Below are 20584 nucleotides of genomic sequence, written 5' to 3' on the forward strand. Positions count from 1 at the left end.
GCTGCATACTGCATAGGAAATGCAATTTGAATGAACAGCAGCTGCTAAATTATTGCTGTGGCTTGGTAATCATAATTCATCTGAACTCTGATTCACAAATTGATTTGTGCCATTGTGCAGGACTTTTATTCTATTATTGAGCTAGTTGTTGGTTAATGGTTGCATGATGAATTCCCAAGTTTCATGAGTTCCTTTTTCACCTTTTCTCATATATTCTTTTACTCTCACCTCATCTATTCTTTCTCTTTTGGTTGTGATGGTTGTGCTCAATTCATGTAGCTCTGAATTTACCTTGACGGTGCCGTGGATTCCATAAAGGTTTTCCTTTATTTGATTTATGTGCGTTGTTTTATCAATTGTACCAAAATGTCTAGTTTGGTACTCTGATTAATAGTGCTAGAAGATTCTCATTCGATCCAACACTTTGTCTGACTCCGAAAACTTTCTAGCTCTTTCCAAATAGGTATTGCAATTTTGAATTTTGGCCGGTCCTGTTTGAGTTTGAAGTTTTCGCTACCCGTTAGTTTGCCAATAAAGGCTAGGTGGGGGACTTAAGTATGTGTCATACTGCGGGTAAGAGTTTTTAAACCATTAGATTTCCTCATTTTTTAATTGATGGCTGGGATTTTTGTTTTTTGTCTTTCCTGTTTTATCCTTTCTTTCCAATGCCACTCCTTTCTACAGGCAACCACAGCGATGGCATCGCACTTCCCTCACACTGTGGTCGTGGTGTCGTCACTGTGATGGTCGTTTAGGGCTCATTTTTTTTCTTCTCATTCATTGCTTATCTATCGTTTCTGAACCATCAGAACTGTCAAAATGAGGCATTTTTTTTTTCCTGACCCAGAGGAGCTAGAAAGAGAGAGAGAGAGAGAGAGTCAACTTGACCACTTAGGTTGGTCCCCCAAATATTGATAAAAAGTGAGTTAATCTGACTCGACTTACTTTTTTGGCGAGTTAAAAAAACAGTTAATCCAACTCAACCCATCAAAGGTTGATAGGTTATACAAGTTGACTTACCTAATTTTTTTAAAAAACAATATAATTAAGGTGATACAAATTTTAAGGCACTAAATGAAAATCAAAGTTTTAATAGGTTTCATACATTGTGTCTCACGTTTGGAAAGTCATTCAAATTCCAACTTTATATTTATCTATATATAAAAAGATAAGCTAATGTATTATTATCCTTTATTATGATTAGATTATAATTTAAATAATTGGGTTTACATGTTACTTACCTTAATTGTTTATTGAATTATTGTAATTGTTTTTATATTGGCAAGAGTATCAATTGCGAAATACAGTAGTATTCAATGAGTAATTGGGAATGTTTTCCAAGAGACTCCCTTAATATTAGACAAATTTGACACAATTGGTTAATTATGACTATTGAAACTGATAATTCAATTGAAGGATACTAAGCAAATAAGTTGACTGAACTCAAACATTAATTTTAAAAGATTGAATTACTAAAGATTTTATTTTGGGAAATTTTGTTAAACACTTAGAATGCAATAAAAATGGATTATCAATTGATTAATAAAAATGCCGAGGTTGAACTTCATAAAACTCCACTATCATATAAATCAAAAGCATCAATATAATTTATACTCAACAATCAACTACAAACTATAAATTTCACTCAAACCCTAATCCTTTAGTGGTAAGAGACTAAATTTCATGGTTAAACTTAATTTATTAGTTAGCTTAACAATAAGATTTGCATTAAGAAAAATGTTTTAAGATGACTAAGAGACCAAACAGTATCTTTGGCATAAGGTTCTTAGTTCTTCCACTTTAGTCAAGGTTAAAATGATATTTTTCAATGACAACTTAACCAAAATGTCACACATAATATATATTATGTGAGACATTTTTCAATGACAATTTAACCAACTTCTCATAAGGTTGTAACTTGGTTGTACTACAAACAAAATTTGGTTTTTTAGTATAAGCAAAAGGACACAAGAGGATTAGGAGAGCAACAACTTCAAGTTTGACATTTAAATGACCAATCCTTCTTTTCATTAGAAATTTAACCAACAAAAGCAACCCAAGTAATCCAAACTTACATTGAAGCATAAACTGAAAATGGAAAATTTTGCAAAAAAGTGACAATTATTTTTTGGCAATTTTCACCACTTTTTATTCTTTCTTTTATCTCTCTCTCAAAAAGGAAACAAGAATTTAGTCACTTAAAACATCAGAATATGCTTTGCATTACATAGCCACAATATTTGAAAAACATTTTCCCAATCTATCCATGTGGTATGACAATCATACCAAACTTATGACAAACCTTCATCTTGAAAAAGAACAATTGCTCTCTTATATATGGGAATGAAGGTGACACACATGTACGAGACAAATCAATTGATACCAAGTGTTAAAGTTTTATAGCTATACAACTTATAACTTTATATAGAGTATAAAAGTAGCCAATTCATCTATTGAATTGAAAATTCTTGTAAAATAAATAATGAAGTTTATAAAATTTTACGCAAATTTAAAATAGATTTTAAATATATTTTAATCCTTATAATTAAGTCTTCTGAACAATGAATATATAGTATTAATTGATTGTGTCCACAATTCCAAGATGTTGATTGAATAGAGCAGGATAGGATTTTGCATTTGACAGACCGTAGGTTAGATCACTCATTTGTTTCCTTAAAGTGAGATAAATATAAGTATCTCTATAAGTGTTTTTTTTTAACTTATAAACTTTTTCTGTCTTAAACCGGGATCTATCCCTTTTCCCTAAATTTCTCTAAAAAAACAATTGATTTTGTCCACATCCACAAACTATAAATGGGTTAACTATGTTTTTTAGTCTCAATCTTTTCATCCCTCAACGATTTTAGTCCTCATCGCCAAATCTCTTTGTTAAATAGTGATGTGGCTTACATTTTTTGGCAACTTGAAAATCGTTAGCAAATGTTTGGCTATCAAAGATTAAATAATTTGGCAGCTAACATCCCCCATAAATTGTTTCAATAGCCTCTTAAGATTCATACTTTTGATTCACTTCCCATGAGAATATCCCAGATCTAAGCATGGCTCCAGGAATGAGATTCCAATGAAACCCCTTCATTGCACATCTTAATCATTGCGATTATTGCGTTGTTCAACATGCCCTTAATCACCAAGTTGAACTCCGTCTTCTCCTCTTATGGAGTCAGTTGCTTCAGGGGCGGCCACCGCGAAGACCTTCACCGTTGGATTAGGAGGCACAAGATCGTCCTTCACCTTGCACAAGAACGAACGAGGCACCTTTGACAATTTCACCTCGCATGACTTGATTTGGAAGTGTTTGCTACCATCGAAGAACTTGCTAGTGAGCAACTCGAAGAGCCATAGGTGCAGCCGCTCTAACAATCTCGACATCATGAGAAGTAGTACATGAACTTTCATGCCAATGCAACCACTTCGACAACCACCACATCAGATTTTTTAGTATTTTAGTTAATAAGTATTGAACCCTAAACATGAAATTAATTTTATTTTGCTGAAATTGGTACCACGTTATTGTCTAAGCTCCAACGGTTAAAGAGATTGCCATCGATTTGGGTGAGATCTAGATTCTAGAACAACCCTAGCTTCATGAGGATGTCAACCATGGTTACATAAACAATTGAAAAAAATATAATTATTAATTAGATAAAGTTAGAGAAAAAAAGAAGAGAACAATGTAAAAAGCTCGATGTTGAAACGCTTACATGATTAAGTTTAAGGAAACAATTTATGGAAAAATCTCTATTGTGAAGCGGAGTGTACAATTTACAAAATACAAAATTTATTTAATATTTGATAATCAAATATTTTTTGATAATTTTTAAACCGTCAAATAGTTAACCGCTAAAAAATATATATCACATTACTACTTAACAACAAGATTTGTGGACGAGGACTGAAATTTTTCTTGATAAAAATATCATAGACTAACATTGATCAATTTTTTATTCAGAGACTAAAATTGTAAACACAAAAAAAAAATTAAAAATTAAAAACATAATTAATTCCAACTAAATTGATTGATGGCACCCTGTACAAGAATTTATCTAAAAGTACAAGTGCAAAGTATAATATCAATTGATCGCACAAATTTATTAAAAAGTATGTATTTTTAACACACACATATTGTGTAACATGTATCTATTTTTTTTAGACAAACATGTATCTATCAATTGATCGCACAAATTTATTAAAAAGTATGTATTTTTAACACACACATATTGTGTAACATGTATCTATTTTTTTTAGACAAACATGTATCTATTATTATTTTGGAAAGAATGTTTTAGTTATCTATTTTAAAGAAATTTTAATTATGTCTTACTAAAATGCTTTTTTAAAAAAATATAAATGATTATTCGTTAGCAAACCACTAATTTTTTTAGAAATATTTTAATAAGTTACATTTTAGATATTTTTTTAAAAAGTTATAACTGCCTAAATTATTCCTTCTTAATCAAAACTAAGAATACGTTAATTATTTACTAATTTACCGGTACGAAATTTATATTAAGGGCATGTAGGGCCGTAATTTTTTTTAAAAGCACTTTTAAGAGAAAAAATAAAAAGAGAAAAAAATTAAGTTTTTTTATAAGATAAAATGAATTTTCTATTATTTATAGAAACTTTCTCATATAATTCTTTAGAAAATGAGAGTATATCTACTAATGAAAAATTTATTTTAATTTATGAAAAAAAATATTTTTTATTTTCCTAAAAATATCTAGTGAAGCTTACCAAACTAATTTGTTTTAAATACTAGTAATAGGTTATATTATGGACTTTTCAGTTGTAGCAAATGGCAATGTCGGTGTTGGTTGTGAGCTTCCGTCGGCGTGGGTTGCACCTTTCTGCATGCGAACAAAGGCGTGGCAGTAGCATCGCAGCGGCTCCATAATTACCAAGTCGACGTGGCATCTCCCAAACTCCAGACTTTTCCTGAATTCACTACCTACCTACCATATCCAAAAATAATTATATTGTGTGTACTACGTTTAGTCCTCTTATTTTTTCTTTTTCTACCAATAATTAATCACATATTTCCTTTTGTGTATCAAACCAGAAAGTAATTTCAATATAAAAAATTGTAAATTTTAGTCTACATACATTTATAAAAATTTAGTTTTGATTTCTATTATTAGTTTAGAGACCATTTTTAGACAATATAAGACCGTTCTAAAATTTTTAACGCCATCAAAAACTATAAAAATTAAAACATACAATTTTTTTTATATAGAAACTAAGACTTAAAATAAAAATAATTATAACATCAAATGAATAATTTTTGAGGGAGAATTTCATCACTCACAATAATCTTATTTTATTTAAATATGATTGTGTTGGATTTTTTTTTCATTCACAATTTGAGATCTTTTTTAATAATTAAAATGACTTTTTTCTATTGATAATATGATATCTTTCTTAAAAAAACCAACAAATCCAATACGACTAAGCCAATTTGTAAAAAAAAAAACAAAACTGATAAAAAATATTTACGTTTGTTGCGGACTACCCGGAAAAACCATAATAAATTAGTAAGGTTTAATTTTTTTTTATAATTTAATGTTTTTTTTTGTTTTTTTATGTAAAAAGAAAAAATTATTTCAATCTTTACAAAATATATTTTTTTATTTTTCGTTTTAAAGTATTTAGATAATATTTTTTTATTATTTAAAGTATTTTAAAAACGAAAAAATAAATCAAACACATTTTATAACAATTAAAATATTTCTTTTTAGAAATGAAAAAAAAAACGTTAAAATGGATGAAAAATATATCTACCCCAATTAGTAATTATTAAGAAAAAGTAATCATAACAAACTATAGATTAATATAAAACGTATATAGTATAATGTTTCTTCAAATAGCATTTCCAATTCTTATATTGCAGCACAGCAGTGAGTGAACCCACCGTCACCACACCACACCACACCACACCAACAAAGTAGAAATACTTGTAACATTTGCTGCAATTACAACTCCATTTGTGGACAATTTGATTTGGGTAAGTATGTTCATACTCTGATTTTTGTTTTTGTAGAATACGATGTATTTGGATGCAGGGAAAACTAGAACTGCCGAGACCTTATGTTCTATGCAAATGTAGAGTCTTTAATTAGTTTCTATAATTTGATGATCTCTCATCTCAATAATTGAAATGTGAGTTTCGTAGCTGTTATTTTTTCCCCTATTTCTATAAACATTTCAGGCATTCTTGATATCAAGGGTTGATTTTTTTCTTCTTCTTATTTTTTCCCTGCACTTTTGATGATTTTGTTTTGTCACATCTCCTGTTTTTACGCGCCGATCGAATTTGTGTGCCTTGTTCCTCAAATTAGCAAGAGCATCTGAATTCTGCACCAAAATGTTATTCACTAAAATGTGAAAACACACCCTACTTCCTCAGAAATTTCCAATAGTAAATTGCAAAATACATGGGATGAGAGAGTTTCTAACTCTTTTTATATACCTACACTTTTTAATGTTGGACTGGGAATGATGTACAATCCATGATACCATATACTGATCCTCAAATCAGTGCTCTGAATCTCTACCACTCTCCCCAGCGTTCACTTTTTGTTTACACAAGAGAAAAGAAATTGTCTACCCCGCCATCTTCAAAAGTGGATCTGGTTAGCTTCAAATTGTAGTTTTGCAAGCAATGCACCTTGATGGAACTAATCATTTATTTTTATTTTGTAGAAATTTTAGTCAATATGAGGTAAGGGAATGTGAGATGTGAATTATGATCCAATCTTCAAAAAATAAAATTGATACCTGTTGCATTTAATCACCAATCTATAAAAAATGATTTTTGCTGCGAATAATCATTCAGTCTTCACTCTTCAGAAATTCGTGTGTGGAATTTTGTTTATGTGCTTTATTTGATTCTTGAATGGATTAGTACTTGTTTATTCTTTCATAATTAGTATCCAAATTAATGTAAATTGGTGTAATAAATCAAAGGCACAAACAATACTTCCAGGTGGTGCCTTTGCGAATAGTTGGTTGAACGAGCTCCTTTGCAACCATGAGTTTTGTCTTCCGAGGGAGTAGGGGAGATATTGAAAGTGGCTTTTCAGAATATGTTCCTGAAAGAACCTTGATGGTATGCTTAGTCCGTGTGAATGTCAGTTTGTGTGTTCATAATTGGACTGTAATTCTCATGCTCTTTTTCTCCTTCCTATCAGCGGGTTCATCCAGCTCGACCAGTTAATGGCAATTCTCTAGCTTTTCTTATCACAGGTAATGTAATCACTACTGTATCTAATGCTTTGCTGCTTCATATGAGCAGATTCTTAATCTGTATCTGACATGCTTATTTGGCAGTTATTTTGATATTCATGATATTAAACTCCCCTCAGATGTTACATCATTTTTTGGTAAGTAATTGCTTATTTTGATGTTGCCACTAGTTTGCATATTAATTCTCATCGGCATTAAATTAAGAAAATTATTGTTGTTGGCACATATCATTTCAGCTCTGGGTTGTACTGGCTATCTTTGTGATGGCTACAAGTCTGAGGATGTATGCAACTTGTCAACAGCTTCAAGCACAGGCCAGGGCTCATGCTGCAGCAGCCTCTGGGTTGCTTGGCCATACTGAACTTCGTCTTCACATGCCATCATCTATTGCGATTGCAACCAGAGGAAGATTGCAGGGACTTAGACTTCAGCTTGCACTTCTTGACCGTGAATTTGATGAGCTAGGTATTGTATTTTGATATATTTTCTAAGTTGAAAACCCCTAAAACAGGTGCTAAAAGCAAATAAAGGCTTACATAGCTTTATTTTGTGGCAGATTATGACACTTTGAGAGCTCTGGATTCTGATACTGCTTCTAGTACTCGTTCAATGACCGAGGAAGAGATAAATGCCTTGCCTATTCACACTTATAAAGTTCCAGTCCCACCAAAGTGAGTTGTCAGTTGTGATGGCTTCATAAAAAAAAATAGTTATAATAATGAATCAGAAGAAAGGCTTGCTGCACATGCTTGCATTTTTTGTATCTATTTTTCTTTTCCTGCAGGTCAGTGTTTGGAGGGTCACTCCACCCTATTCTGCTTGTTCTATAGAAGGCAGAAGGCACTAACTGCTGAATTGTTGTTAGTGATGGGTAATTTTGAAGTCCATAGTATTTTGTTTTAGAAAACCATTGAATATGCAGAGACCAGCAGTTGTGACTCAAACAAGAAAACCAAATAAAATTGTTGCTAATTCACATCCTAAATTTGTGGTAAATTAAAGTTCATGACCAAGAAACATAATCAATGGGGTAATAGAACGATGATTTTGAATGGCTGATTGGCACTCATTGCATACTAGTTGACTGTTTGTGAGAAAGAAGCTTCGCTGTTATGGCATTGCTCAGGAAACACTATCTAATAAAAGCTTATTGAGAAAAATGCATCTAGTAGTCTGTTTCTTTTTTTTTTATATATTTTTGGGGTTCTCAAGGCACGTTAAGTGGTTAACAGGGTTAATTTTCTCCTTTGTGTGCATCTACATTTTATGTTAAGAAGTGGTAAGCCACAATAAATAAGTTGATACAATTTGTTCTGTTAACAGAGATGGCTCAGCTGGTTTGGCGTCCTCTTCAGGTGCAGCTGAGGTAAATATTCATTATCTGTGTGTGCTTTTGGTTTGTTTAGTCTCACTAGCCTAGGTTATGTGAGCTATGGTGTTAATAATGATGTAAATGTATCGCTTGGTTGTTATCTTTATGCACTACTGTTGGTCTATGATATTACAGCCTCTCATAAGTATTTTAGGCAATCCCCCTGATATAAGTTGCAAAATATCTGGTAATTAGCCCTGATATGATCATGATGTCCTCTTCATTGATATGCTTTTGAAGAAAACAAATATATATGATTCTTTTAACGCATGATGATAATGGTGTCTTTGTGTGATTAAATAAAGTGACTATTTTTAAATTTTTTTACAAAAATCTGGGGAGAAATTGCCCCCACTTGATGGCTTCCTTACTTTCTTATTCCTGGAATGGGAACGGTTTTTAGTTTCTTTATTTAATTTTCGAACAGATTAAACAAGCCTCTGGAGGAACAGAGGCAGGTGCCAAAGGTTCAGAAGATGAGCTGACATGTACTATATGCTTGGACCAAGTTAAGAGGGGAGAGCTTGTTCGTAGCTTACCATGCTTGCATCAGGTTTGATGAATGCCTATCTTTTTCTTTCTTCATTTTTTTTTAAAATTATTTTCAACTAATGGAGATTAGTACTTATCTCTCAAATTATGAGGTTTATTTTGTGATAATGATTAGTCAGTACCATATTCAGATATAGAGTTATCAGTTTCTTAGTTTTCTCGTCATATCATATTCTAGTCAAATCCATTAGAACTAAAGCATACAGGGGCTGCCAATTTCTATTCTTTTAATAATATTGGGGGAATAGTTCTTCATATCTCTTGAGTAATGCTGTCAATATTGTTCATTGTTGTTTTTCTGTTCTGGTCAGGCTTCGGCTAGTTCATAATTTATGTGCATATTATATTATCATTATCTCAATAGTTGATTTTCCTATCAACAATTGTCAGTCTGCACTTTACCTCTAAATTGCATACCCCACGTTGGAGCCAAATCCTGAATAATGCAGTCAGTATTGCTCATTTTTGTCTCATTTGTATACTAACTAATTCACAATTATTCTAACTCTTCTAATAAGGGCATTTCAATCAAAGAAGATTATTTTGTGGTAGTAATTAGTTTAATTAATACATTTCTTAAGATGTTTCATTACCTTAAATGATAGAGAATTTGCAATGGAGGGAGTAACAATCAATATCTTGTCCATACCAATGTTGTTTACTAAACTTGATTCATTTTGTTATTATTTTGTTTTAGAACAAATCTTTAGATTAATATTCTAGATGTTTTTAATATTGCTTTCCTATTAAAATTTGAGTTTTGCATTGGTAACCTAATGCCAAATTTTATTCTAGATATTATTGAGATGAAACTCTAATTTTAGTTGAAACATAACACCAAAAGTATTAGATACGCTGCACCTAAATCTTATCGTTTGTTTAATTAAAGCATGATTGCTGCCACTTAACTTGGTTTGCAACTTATTCCCCCTTTCACTTAACTGGTTAACAACTTAATACAGTACTTACTAAAGCAGTAAATGGTGGTGATTATATTACCTCGTATAAATCATAAATGACTAATTCACTTCTTTCTTTTTATCCAGTTTCATGCAAACTGCATTGATCCATGGCTCCGACAACAAGGAACATGTCCTGTGTGCAAATTAAGGATAGGGTCGGTAAGTGGGGGAAACAGGGAAAGCGAGTCCGATGGTTCAGATATTGCCTAGTTTATGGTTCAGATATGGCTGTAAACTGCATGATGTGAGGCCTTGAGTTATGTACAAGTATATATGTATGTGTATTATTCGGTATTGGCGTATATAATGAGATTGGCATGAGCATAAGATTGTAGTCCATGTTTAGTCCCTTCTCTTCAAAAAGTATAGCTAGTCTCCATATCCCAAAACTATGTGTACCGCTTGATATATAAATAGCATTAAAAATGTTATTAAAGTGGAAGTTGATAATGGTGTGATTGTGATACATCTTATTTTGTATACACTTCACCAAAAAGAAATCTTATATCTCAGAGTAACAATTTTCTTTTTTGAGGAACACTCAAAGTTAAATTTGCAGGATTAGCTGATTGAGTTAGCAACTCCTAGATCTAGCTTAATTGTGTACAGGATATCATTCAAGTTAAGTTTTATTCATTTGTGTGATGTATTACTGGCTCAATCTATATATGTTAGGTAGGCGTTATTTAGTTGGTGCCACAACTTTACCCTTTAACAAAATTTTAAATTTTAAATAAGGTTTGAATAAATTATATACTTAGTTAGGCCCACTTATCCAGTGTGATTAGTAGGACTGTATATATAATAATGCGTAAAATACTTGGTCTCTTGCAAAGTTTGCAAAGTGTTTATTTGTTTATTATTTATTTATTTTACTTTTGCCTTTGTTTTGCGTTCCAAACAAGAAAAATGTCTTTTACCTGGCGGAACCAAACCCAAGTTTCTAATAGTGATAGTCACAGCCAGTAGCTATTCATGAAGACCTCTAACTCCAATCCTGCCAAGTAAATGCATGAAAACAGTTTATAGAATATAGATTCTGTGAATCCATAACGACAGTAAAGCAAGTTTAATGGCTAGTATTATGATGGCAAGTAGGATTTCTTTTTAAGTGATGGATATGCATTACAATATATTCATTCGTGAAAAAGAATTAGTCAGCAAAAGCTGTAAAAGCCGAAAACAAATTGGATTGTCTACATTGGAGAGGGTAAAATTGGGGAATTTTTATATGGGTGCTATACCAGTCAAATTTTAAAATTGGGGAATTGATTTGCTATACCAGTCAAATTTTAAAATTGGGGAATTTTTATATGGGTGCTAATTGATTGTTGTAATTGACCGAAAATGTTTTATTAAGCGTATTTTTTTATCCGTAGAAATTTATAATAATATAATGCACTACACTCAATCAACTAAATTAGTCTCTTGATTGTTTTATTATGCATTATTGTTTAGTTATTTAACTAATAATCTCCTGATTGTTTTATTATGCATTATATATTGTTTAGTTATTTAACTAATAATCTCCGGATTGTTTTATTATGCATTATTGTTTAGTTATTTAACTTATATAAATTATTGGGTATATGAAACGAAGTTTGTCGGCCACTGCCTGTTAAAACGTGGAATTTAATACCAACACGCCTAACACATTATAGTATTTAATTTAGTAATGTATGATTCCAAAATAAAATGATATAGAAGTACTGTAGTAGTCGATATAACATTATTTTAAAATATTTTATTAACTCCTTAAAAAAACATATTTGATAAACATTGGCCAGATTCAATGTGCTGCATGTGATGAAGTGTTGTATTTTGCCTTTAAATTATAAGACAAAAAGCATCACGTTTTTTCTTGATCAGACACAGAAGTAAAATCAAATCCATGCTGTTTGAGATAAATGAAATCGGTAGCGTAGCGACAAAGTCAAAGTATAGAGATATTAGCTGAGTTTTTCTATATTTAGTTCCTTTGTTATTGTTCTGAATTAAAAATTACGTATATTTAACTTCCCTTGTTTTAGTAAGTTTGGAACATTAGAAGATAATAAATTCATTTGATTCATTAATGAAGATGATTATATGCTTTGCTTAGAACCATATCAGATATGCACTCAATCCTGTCAGTACGAAAAATTTGACAGAGATTTGGTGATTTGTTGATGAATAAACTCGTCTATAATCTACGTTTCTGCTTATGGAAGGGAATTTTTGGTAGCTAAAATGGTGTAGAGAATAAGATAAGGCTATCTTCTACATATGGTATGTCTTAAAAAAATTAATTAAGGTGAGAAAGGAAATTTTGGACAACAGTCAAATGGAGAGAATTGCACGTAAGGCATCTTATAGTTGGCCTTTCTTTTTCTCTAATGCCTTGTTTTTAATGCTGTAATCTTGTAATAAGCTGTACAAATTCCATATTTGGAATCATCTTAAAGGAAAAAAAATGAAGTGCCTAATTTCATTGACTCGTTAGAATTAGATTACATACTGGTGGAGAACTTTCATAGCATACTTCAATTTCTAATTTGCATGCCTTTCTGGATGGAACCTATAAATATTGTATAGTAGTGCTTGCGTGTGAGATAGAGAATACTATGACCCTTTGCATTATAGAGAGTCAAACTCATTGCTAATTGGATTGACTTCTTTCTTTTTAACCACCGTGGTAACTAAATAGACATTGCAACAAGGTATGTTTAAGGTAAATTTAAATTCATTCATTTATATGCTAAACTGCTAATAAAGGCTGAGTTAGGTGAGTCCTCAGAAAGATGTGTATTTCAAAAAGCCCAATTTATATCAAAGTTCGTAGATTGTTGTCAATGTTGGTTTGATTATTTTGGCTTTGTAATTAATCTTTCTATCTTTAGTAATTAACCCTACGATAGAAACGTTGATCCTATACTTAATTAACCGGGAATGCTTGATTGATTATTGATCCTTTGTTTTCCTCGCTATATAGAAGTGGTGGATCAAATGTCCTTCTCATTCTTTTTGGCTCTTGACTCACTTACTTACGATACTGTTTAGTTGAGAAGTGTGTCATCACCAACCAGGTACACACAATTAAGCCTTAGGTGAAAACGAGATGATTAATGTGACTTGAGCTTAGCTGATCTTTAGAGAAGGATTTGGAAATTGTGAGCGTGGCTTTGTTAGCAAAGCCTTAACGGTTGATTTGAAACTGCCCTTCTCTTATTACTTTTCTTCCTAAACGAATTTAACGACGTGGAAATGCTTGGGCCTCCAAATTGTAATTTTATCAAATTATAAATTTATTAGGAAAATACCTCCGCACTAAGTTTTCATTTTTCACTGATATGTAATTCCCACCAATTCCGCCGATTAACAATGTAAAGCTTGAAATACATTCTGATTTAATTTTAGTACTCTCAAATTAAACTCGCTAGCTTTCTAGTGTGTTTGAATTGCAATTTGGAATCCCAAAACTGTGATTCGATCAAAAGCTCTAATCATGGTTTAAGACTTTTTAGGGTAAATCATGCTTCTGTAAAGAAAAAAGAGCATGCTTTGTACTTAATCACGTTTACTTTTTTAACGTGATTTTAGGTTGCCTAAGCACAAGTCGAAACACATTAATATGGGAGCAGTGCTATTTTGCATGAAATGCACGAATTCGTATCTGAACGGTTATAATTTTTAAAAAATAAATATTAAATAAAAACAAAAAAATGAATGAAATATCTTTTGATAAGATATTCGTTAACCTACACTTGTTAACGACTTGTTTCCGTTTTCACTTTTCAATTATATACATTTTGTTCCAAATTTCTACGAGACCATTTTTGTACAACAAATTTCTGAATAGTAGACGTCGGGTGCACATGGAAAAGAAACTTGTAATTAGGGAGTACGAAATGGGGCACGTAATTGAGACAAAACATGTAAAATAAAAATTAACGTTAGTGACACTCCAAAGTATAAGAAAAATGGGACCATACAGAGTAGGTAAAAGTCAATCCTCTTCTGGTATGCTTCGTTCTGAAACGTGGTCACACTGATCGGATAAACCTATTCGACCAAACATTAATTTTTAGTTTGTACGTATCTCTGTCTCTATATATACAACTAAGTTTAGCATGCAGTTCATTGTGTCTTATCCTCTCTTATCATCCAAACTCACTCACTGCGTCCTGAAACACAATATAACAAAATGATCAAACCTATTCCTTCATCACCTTCACTTTTTGTGGCATTCCTCTTTGCCACCAGCTTCCTTTGGTCTTTTCCCGAATTTGTTCTCGCTACTTCAAAGCATGGAAGTGCTACAAGGCACTACAAGTTTGATGTAAGCATTATACACATATATACATTTATACCATGTACACATATGAGATTATGAGGTCTAGAGTGAAAAAATGAGTTATGGGAAATGTTACTAATACATTCTTTGACACTCTTTTGAATACACTTTCTTATTAATGACTAAAATTTATATATGGGTTTCACTTCTTATTTAATTCAGTCACTCTTATGATTTGTAGTTTAATTACAATAGATTTTAACTAACAGTAAAAGTGAAAGAAGTTAACCTTAACCACTTAATGCAGTATAAACTAGCCTAAATGCTGACCAACTTGTAAACCTTTTAGCACAAAAAGAGTGCTATATACAAATCAATATTTTATTAACTGCGCAGATAAGGTTGAGAAACGTTACGAGGCTGTGCCACACGAAGAGCATGGTTACCGTGAACGGAAAGTTCCCTGGGCCTAGAGTTGTTGCAAGAGAAGGTGACAGAATAGTGGTAAAGGTGGTTAATCATGTTCCCAACAATGTCAGCATACACTGGTATGAATGATCTTAATTTTCTTAACTAATGATTTTTGCATTAGTTATTCTTTTTGCCCCTAAGAGACAAGCCTACATTACAAATTAACGATCCTATTAACATTCCTATGGTATTTATTCAGTGACTGCGGATCTAGAATCCTTAGTCAAGAAACAATTTATTTAAAAAATAAAAATAAATGATTATTATCATGAAAGGAGGGAAAAATTAAAGATAGAGGATTCAAATATTAAAAATTAAGAAGGATAAAATATATACATTTAAAATGTTTATATGTAACTTTTTAAAAGTGAGGCGATGCATCAAGTAGTAGATTCGCCATTGTATATATATATATATATATATATATATATATATATATATATATATATATATATATATATATATATATATATATATTATGCATCTTCTAGCTAGGAATGTCCATGCACATGCAATGGATTATTATGTGGCTAGCAACTAACGTATATATCTTATTGACAATAATGGTTTTGGATGACAACAAAAAAACAGGCATGGAGTGAGACAGCTTCAAAGTGGATGGGCAGATGGTCCATCTTACATAACTCAATGCCCGATTCAAACTGGCCAGAATTATGTGTACAACTTCACCATTGTTGGACAAAGAGGAACCTTATTCTGGCATGCTCACTTTTCATGGTTAAGAGCCACTCTCTATGGACCCCTAATCCTCCTACCTAGGCGCAACGAATCTTACCCATTTGAGAAACCCTACAAGGAAGTTCCCATCATCTTTGGTACATGCCTCAAACCATCATCAACATAATAGAATACACATTTTTTCTAATTTAATTTAATACAAGCATTTATATTTTTAAGAATAAAATATATTTGTGATTCCTAATAAATATTTGAATTTTATATTTATTTCTAATAAATTTTTTCTTTATTTTTGCTTCCTGATAAAATAAAAATTATTTATAGTCCTTGACACTTTTTTTAGTTCCTAATATTTTAAAGGGAATAATAAGAAATAAAAAAATATTAAAAAATAAACATAAAATTTATTAATTTACAAAAGACTAAAAAAATTCAGATCAAAAAAATTATTATTTTCTTAAGAATTTAATGCAAATATTTTTTTAATCAATAAATAAATATAAAATTTAAATATTTATTAGAAATAAAAATATATTTTAGTCTATTTTTAAAAGAAAATGATAGTGAATGAAAAAATAAATAAAGAAAAAGTTTTCTTGATCCGTGTTGCTTTAATGATTGAAACATATATAGGTGAGTGGTGGAACGCTGATCCAGAGGCTGTTATTGCACAAGCCCTTCAGACAGGGGCTGGCCCAAATGTCTCTGATGCCTACACTTTTAACGGACTTCCTGGACCCTTTTACAATTGCTCCAATAACGGTAACAGTTTTATTTTTTTTAATCAACAAATATTAATTTATTAGTTGGTTAAATTAGTTTTTTAATTTTTTAATTTATTATTTAAATTCAATTTAATTTTTTAATTTTTTTATTTAATTTCATCTTCTAATTTTTAAAATCAACTCAATTTGATCCTTTTAATTTTATTTATTTAATTTAGTTCTCTAATTTTTAAAACTGATTTTTTTTAGAAATACGTATTTTTTTATGAGTTAGAATCACTAGGTGATGATTTTGAATGTTACAAAGTATGATTTTTTATAATTTAGTCTAAATGAACAAATTGAATTAATTCAAAAAATTAGATGAATTGAACCTAAAAAAAAACTAAATTGAATCTACAAAATAAGTTAAAAAACTAATTTAACCTTATTAATTTTTGTTAAAAATATTATTAGAAAAAATCTGTACCCGCCGCCACTTCTTCTAGCTTTCACTCTTAAGCCCCTCTTTCCAGTACAAAAGAAATTGACTAGTGGTACCTAAAAAGAGAATGTGTTCTAAATTGTTCTTTATTAGATTGCTAATTACTTACTGAGAATTAACAAATGGTTTTGATGTGCATGGTGGACAGAGACAGACACGGACACTTTCAGGTTAAAGGTGAAACCAGGGAAGACATATCTTCTTCGTTTGATCAATGCTGCACTCAATGATGAACTCTTTTTCAGCATTGCAAACCACACCTTGGTAACTGTTGAAGCTGATGCTACTTACGTTAAACCTTTCGAGTCAGACATCATAGTCCTGGGGCCAGGACAAACCTCAAACGTTCTGTTAAAGACAAAAGCTGAGTACCCAAATGCCAATTTCTTGATGCTAGCAAGACCATATTTCACTGGCATGGGAACTTTCGACAATTCCACAGTTGCTGGCTTTCTAGAGTATAAGAATAAACCACTTGCTGCTCCCAAAAATATTAATATTCCCACTTTGAAACCATTTCTTCCAGCCATCAATGACACTTCCTTCGTTGCCAACTTTAGTAACAAATTCTTCAGTTTGAACCCTGCAAAGGTGCCTCAAATAGTTGACAAGAGCTTCTTCTTCACAATTGGACTTGGAACAAGTCCTTGTCCCAAAAACCAAACATGCCAAGGACCGAACAACAGTTCAAAGTTTGCAGCCTCAATGAACAACATATCTTTCACTCTTCCTTCCATAGCACTTCTTGAGCAACATTTCTTTGGGCAAGCTAATAATGGCATTTACACCACTGATTTCCCTGCCATGCCACTCATGCCATTCAACTACACGGGGACTCCACCGAACAACACTTTGGTCGGTAATGGAACAAAGACTGTGGTGATACCCTTTAACACAAGCGTGCAAGTGGTGCTTCAGGACACTAGCATTTTGGGAGCTGAGAGCCACCCCTTGCACCTTCATGGCTTTAATTTCTATGTTGTGGGTCAAGGCTTTGGGAACTTTAATCCTAACACTGACCCTCAAATATTCAATCTTTTTGACCCCGTTGAAAGGAACACTGTTGGTGTGCCCTCTGGTGGTTGGGTTGCAATCCGATTCCTTGCTGACAATCCAGGTGACATTCAATTATCACATAACATATCATTCCTTAGTTACCCCACAATTGTTGCTCTCCTTTATTTATTTTTCATCACTTCATACACCACAACATAACTTTTGGTTGCACCATTTACAAAACTTTAGGCCTGAGTACTTCTTTTTATCTTCTGTTTTCATTTTTAATTATAAAATTACTAATTTATTTTTAATTTTTTTCAAATATTTCTATATAAAACTATAAAAATCAACAAAAAAAAGTATTTTCCACTGTTTTTCGTTTTCTGTAGAAATCTTTGAAAATAAAGAAACAAATTTAAAATTAAATAACAGTTTTGCAAAGTCACAGTTTTATAATTAAAAGTGAAAAAAAAATCAAAGTAAAAGGATTCTTAGTTTTCTAAATATTCTTAGAGTTATTTTTTAATCAAATTTGAAATATTACTTCGACAATTTATGTTGATAATATATTAACCTGTATTACATGGATTATCAAATAGAAACTCAATTTCTGATTGAAAATTCACACTAAACACAATTAAGAAAATACATCTAAGTTTGGTGCATTTTTTTGGATGATATGCACATTATTTTTTAACCTAAATGTGTATGACTGAAACAGGTGTTTGGCTGATGCATTGCCACTTTGATGTCCACCTTAGTTGGGGGTTGAGGATGGCTTGGATTGTTGAGGATGGGAAGCTACCTAATCAGAAGTTGCCTCCTCCACCAGCTGATCTCCCCAAGTGTTGATGATTTTCTGGCCTACTGGCATCTGCAAATTTTTTCCTTCATTTCCACACCATTTGATTTTCCAATTCCAAGTTAATTTCCGGAATTTTGGTTTGCCTACTATGAAAGAGTACATGAAGAGTAATCACCAACATTGGCGTTTCAGTTTTTCTTTCTTTGTATCAATCTGACACGTTCTGGATGACTTTTCAATACCTCCACCTAATTTTCTAGTGCCAATAAAGTAGGGGTGGCTGGAGTTATACCATCCAGAATATCAATGTGTACTTCCCTAGCTTTCAAAGTTTAATAAAAACTTACCTTGGTTGAAATAATATATACTTCTCATTTTCTAACGTTGCAATTTAATTTGTCCGCTTTGTCCAATGCATATCCTGACGTATGTTTGTATCATCCGATCCAAAATGGCTAGGCAGCTAACTCCATGATGTTGACAATCGTTCATTTTCCTTTTCACTCGTAACAGAACTGAGGATATGCATTTTTGATAGTAACATTCTACAATTTAGCTGATGATAATATTTGAATTACTAAGTATAATATAACTCAAATTTAGGAAACATTATTACATTCTCTAAGATTAAATGTCTCAATCAATCTGTATGCGACATGATATTAACTTCTTTTTTAAAAAAACTTAAAAATGTGATTACATATCACATAGAGATTGATCAAACCACATGGTTTCTCTCTCTTTACTTAATCTCAAATCATGTAATAATTTATTCTTATTTAGATCCTCTCTAACAGATTTTTTTATTAGGCTCTAACATGAACAAATTTCTTTTTAGCTTCTTTTGCTATAAAATTAATCTATTGAAATAAATTGATCAATCTTGTAACAATTGATTAATCTTGTTGTGACTGATGTGGACCCGAGGAATAGAATTATGGTCAATGACATAATGGAAGGTGCAACAAATCCTAGTGATTCTTAAACAGTTCCAATGGTGACACCTACAGAGATTTTGACGCTCAAGTTAAAAAGCGTTTTAGGAATGTGAGTTAATCATACCCGAGGGAAGTTTTAATATTATAGATGTGTCTGGCGAAAAAGTTTGTTAGATTGGTTTGTGTTTAGTATAAGAAGATATTTGGTCAAATGCTTAAGCATTTATTACTTCAACACATGTGTCTCTTTTACTCGGCATATCTGGGTTATGCATGATGCTAGGCCGGGTTTATCGACTCTTATATCCTATTAAGGCAATTATGTCATTTGTTTTGATCGGGATTAAGGTGGACTGAGATAAACTCCATAACAAATCTTATTGAATTTTTTCCAAACTCAGTCTCATTAATCAATTTTGCATTTGTGGTCGACTAATCTCACAATTATACTGACCAATACAAAAAACAAATTGACCATTTATTACTTTATTAGCTTGATCTACATGGAAAATTAATTCATTATAGTAAATTGATCAATCTCCAACAATTGATTAATTTTATTGAATATTTTTCAAATTATGTTGGAGAAATTAATAGATGATTCAAGACCACTACGTTATTTGTGATTCCAAGGTCTGACCAATAACCATGTGATATGAACTATCAAATCTATACTCATTAACAACCTAAAAAATATTAATGGTATTATCCCTTAATTTAATCCTCCTTAGTTTTTTTAAGATAATACTGCTTAATTTATTATCTTGAACTATCTAAGAACTTCTTCTCACATTAATCAATTTTACATTCGTGATTCACTAATCTCACAAATTATATTGTTATTTTAATAAATCTCGCAATTATATTGACAAATACAAAAACCAGATTCATCATTTATTACTTTATTAGCTCGATTTACTGGACCATTGGATTGTTAATGTATGATTAGGATTTTAACTGACCTGATGGTTGCTGTAGAGGATTTAATTTGTACCAAATACCTTTTACATTTTGGCAAGTCTTTGGTGGCGTAAAGTTGGA

At 31.5% G+C, this 20584-nt stretch overlaps 2 protein-coding genes across 5 annotated transcripts; both read left to right on the forward strand.

The window, feature by feature from the left end:
- Window positions 1–5879: 5879 nt before the first annotated feature.
- Window positions 5880–10687, forward strand: LOC114374073 (E3 ubiquitin-protein ligase SDIR1-like). 3 transcript variants are annotated; one of them, XM_028331668.1, is made up of 9 exons: window positions 5880–6022; window positions 7004–7126; window positions 7209–7263; window positions 7348–7400; window positions 7500–7728; window positions 7820–7934; window positions 8587–8629; window positions 9063–9188; window positions 10234–10687. In XM_028331668.1, the coding sequence occupies exons 2-9, from the start codon at window positions 7049–7051 to the stop codon at window positions 10357–10359; spliced, it is 825 nt and encodes a 274-aa protein (XP_028187469.1). In that variant the 5' UTR covers window positions 5880–6022; window positions 7004–7048; the 3' UTR covers window positions 10360–10687. The 3 variants fall into 3 exon arrangements, with proteins under 3 accessions (XP_028187469.1, XP_028187468.1, XP_028187470.1); XM_028331667.1 differs by having other exon boundaries at window positions 5884–6022; window positions 6985–7126; XM_028331669.1 differs by lacking the exon at window positions 5880–6022 and adding an exon at window positions 6288–6650.
- A 3596-nt stretch (window positions 10688–14283) lies between these two features.
- Window positions 14284–18968, forward strand: LOC114375064 (laccase-2-like). 2 transcript variants are annotated; one of them, XM_028332813.1, is made up of 6 exons: window positions 14284–14467; window positions 14819–14970; window positions 15485–15729; window positions 16226–16354; window positions 16950–17918; window positions 18522–18968. In XM_028332813.1, exons 1-6 carry the CDS (start codon window positions 14333–14335, stop codon window positions 18650–18652), a joined length of 1761 nt encoding a protein of 586 aa, XP_028188614.1. In that variant the 5' UTR covers window positions 14284–14332; the 3' UTR covers window positions 18653–18968. The 2 variants fall into 2 exon arrangements, with proteins under 2 accessions (XP_028188614.1, XP_028188615.1); XM_028332814.1 differs by having other exon boundaries at window positions 16956–17918.
- The last annotated feature ends 1616 nt before the right edge of the window (window positions 18969–20584 follow it).

Source organism: Glycine soja, chromosome 11 (assembly GCF_004193775.1).
Source record: "Glycine soja cultivar W05 chromosome 11, ASM419377v2, whole genome shotgun sequence".
NCBI lineage: Eukaryota > Viridiplantae > Streptophyta > Magnoliopsida > Fabales > Fabaceae > Glycine > Glycine soja.